The sequence below is a fragment of the Montipora capricornis genome, chromosome 2 (genome assembly GCF_036669925.1).
Source record: "Montipora capricornis isolate CH-2021 chromosome 2, ASM3666992v2, whole genome shotgun sequence".
Lineage (NCBI taxonomy): Eukaryota > Metazoa > Cnidaria > Anthozoa > Scleractinia > Acroporidae > Montipora > Montipora capricornis.
Genome location: NC_090884.1, coordinates 14,790,829 through 14,793,328, shown reverse-complemented (window position 1 = coordinate 14,793,328; position 2,500 = coordinate 14,790,829). Strand labels below are relative to the sequence as shown.

Sequence of the window (2,500 nt, the reverse complement as noted above, 5' to 3'; positions counted from 1 at the left end):
CTCCCTATTGTTAATGTGCAAACGTTCTGCGCATCTCGAGATACTCGGGTTTCCTATAGGCGATGCTTACTAATACAGGGATATTTTTGCGCGTTTTAAAAGTAGATCTTAGTAAGTACTCTTGGTACCCAAAATGGAAATTGGGGGTAACCGTACATTTTTGAGAGATACTTAAGCTTTAATGTGAGAAAGAACGCCATACATTGCTTTGTATTTTAAAGCTTTTTACAAATATTATTCATGAATTATCTTTGAAAAATGCGTGGTTACCCAACATTTTCTTTTTGGATTTCAATACCACTTGTTAAGATCTATATTTCCCGCATAATCATACATTGGGGCAAAAATATCTTTAATTAGTAGGCACCGTCCTTAAACTCTCAACAATGAAAACAACCTACATTCATCGTTTTTTATTTGCTTTCCGCAACTAAGTACCACTTCACCACACAGCTATCCCTTGAGAAGGAGGAATAGCTTGGAGGATGTAACATTTTTGTTGTCGTAATATTTTATTCTTGAGTCATTACTATTTCTTTTCTTAACCTACAATGTAAACTACCATTACAGTAAAGGGCCCAGTTCTCGGCCACTTTTTGTTCAACGTTTATTTTTAGCGCCACAAATAAATCTGAATAAAAACCAACTGCTCCCAAAGGTAGCTTTATTCCTTGTCTTTTGTCCTACCGAGTTTTGAGTTTACAGCTACTATATACTGTGAGCAAATCAAGGTGACACGAAGGTAGGTGAATTTGATTTCCACGAAAACGTGTTTGTTTACGGCTACTCGAATTACATGGTCTAATTTTGTATTTTATCCGTATAGGAAGCCCAAATGAGCCAATTCTTGGCATAATGAACCTAGAGTGATAAAGCTATCTGTTAAATATAAACTTTTCCTGGCTTATTTTATTCTTTCACCTAAATTCACTCCTCAATATTTCCTTAGTACTTCTGCGTATTCTCGGCCACCCTGTTGGCCGTCGACAACACGAAAAAGTGCTCATAGTTTTGTATGGAGTTTTCTTGTCAAATCATTTGTAGAAGTAAAGCTGTGATGGGGTGGCATGTTCCGACAGTAGCTATAAATCAAAATTATGAGTTCTGACTTACCAGAGCCCGTTTTGAAATACCCAACTCTTTTTTGGCCTCGCTTGCCAGTGGATTTACGAGAAAAACTAGGTGTGTAAAAAAAATCCATTTCTAACATGAAACAAAGCTCGTTAAGGATACTTTGTGGTCGAAATATCAAACACAAGCCTTATTAGTGACTTGACAACAAAATTGGTGATAAAGCGTTGTTTATTCTGAGGAATAGAGCGCACTCTTTTCAGTGGCCGAGAACTGGGCTCGCTGGCCGATAACTAGGCTCACGAAGGAAGCCTCCATTTTCGTTATTACTCGGGAGAAAACAGCGTTAAGCAGTCTATAGCTTTACATGTGTAAACGGAATGCTGAAGCTAGTTGTCTTTGAAATTTCAAGTCCTTACGGCTATTCCAAGGTAAGAAATACAAGTTTACGTTTTTTGTGGCCGAGAACTGGGCCCTATACTGTACTATTTATAAACAAACCTTGGTGTCAAGCTTTGGTTCTTAAGCATATATGTTATACCTTGATTTGCATGTCGAATGAAAAAATTGGTGTCAAGTTGAATAGTTTTGCGAGTGCTACATTGAAATGTAGGGGAAGCTCATGTGAACTATTTCGACTACTTGAGCGAGCAGCGGCAATGTCTAATACTCCATTTTGTTGAGAGTCGACCTGTCCATTTGTACACAAATGCCACTTACGGGGTCATTAAACTGGTATATTTTAACATAATGGTTTTTAAATGCTTTTTTAGCGGGATGAGGGAGGGACTGGGTGTTAGTGGGTAGTAAGCAAAAAAATTTCGATTAAAAACTTCGCAATTTTTGATATTTTTGCAGTTATGAATAAGAAATCATGAATTATGAAAATATGAATCAGTTAAGTATCGATTGCACGATGATGGTGCAACAGTTAGCTCTGTTGTCACACTTAATTGACAGCTAGTTGTTGCACGGTGATGGTGCAATAGCCCGGTTAAATTTGCTGATTAAGAAAAACTGAAAAGGTATATATGTAGCTTATGTACCACGTTGCGAACAGTACAGTGCAATAACACGAATTTTGACAAGTGAATTGGTTACAGTTATCGTCCATTCGTGCATAGCCGTTTATCACTGTGAATATGTCGAAAGGTAAGAGATAGTTTAAGAAAGAGTAGTAGCACCGTGGAGGAAAGATTGTCAGATGGAGGTTTGTTGTTATCATTTTTTACTATAACTTGTAAAGAATGTTTATTGGGATCTCATTATGAGTAGAGTCAGATGCGAAGAAAGTAAAGTTTTTATTTCTAATGACCTTGGGATTTTGTCTTATCATAGATCAGAAAAATTTTGCAGGAGAGAAAGATGGGGGATTGAAATCGTGTGATGCCGGATCTTCGAATGGAAAAATCTCTAAATTATCTGAAGG

General features: G+C 37.1%; 1 protein-coding gene and 1 long non-coding RNA gene across 2 annotated transcripts in view; one reads left to right on the top strand and one right to left on the bottom strand.

Moving 5' to 3' along the window:
- Nucleotides 1–2,500, bottom strand: part of LOC138038932 (uncharacterized) — a 25,613-nt gene that overhangs the window by 17,801 nt on the left and 5,312 nt on the right. The window lies entirely within an intron of this gene.
- LOC138037808 (uncharacterized) overlaps nucleotides 2,148–2,500 on the top strand; it is a 1,786-nt gene continuing 1,433 nt past the window's right edge. Inside the window, exons 1-2 of the mRNA XM_068883698.1 lie at nucleotides 2,148–2,223; nucleotides 2,410–2,499. Coding sequence (XP_068739799.1) covers nucleotides 2,214–2,223; nucleotides 2,410–2,499 — 100 coding nt within the window. The 5' untranslated portion in view covers nucleotides 2,148–2,213. The remainder of the gene's footprint in view (nucleotides 2,224–2,409; nucleotide 2,500) is intronic.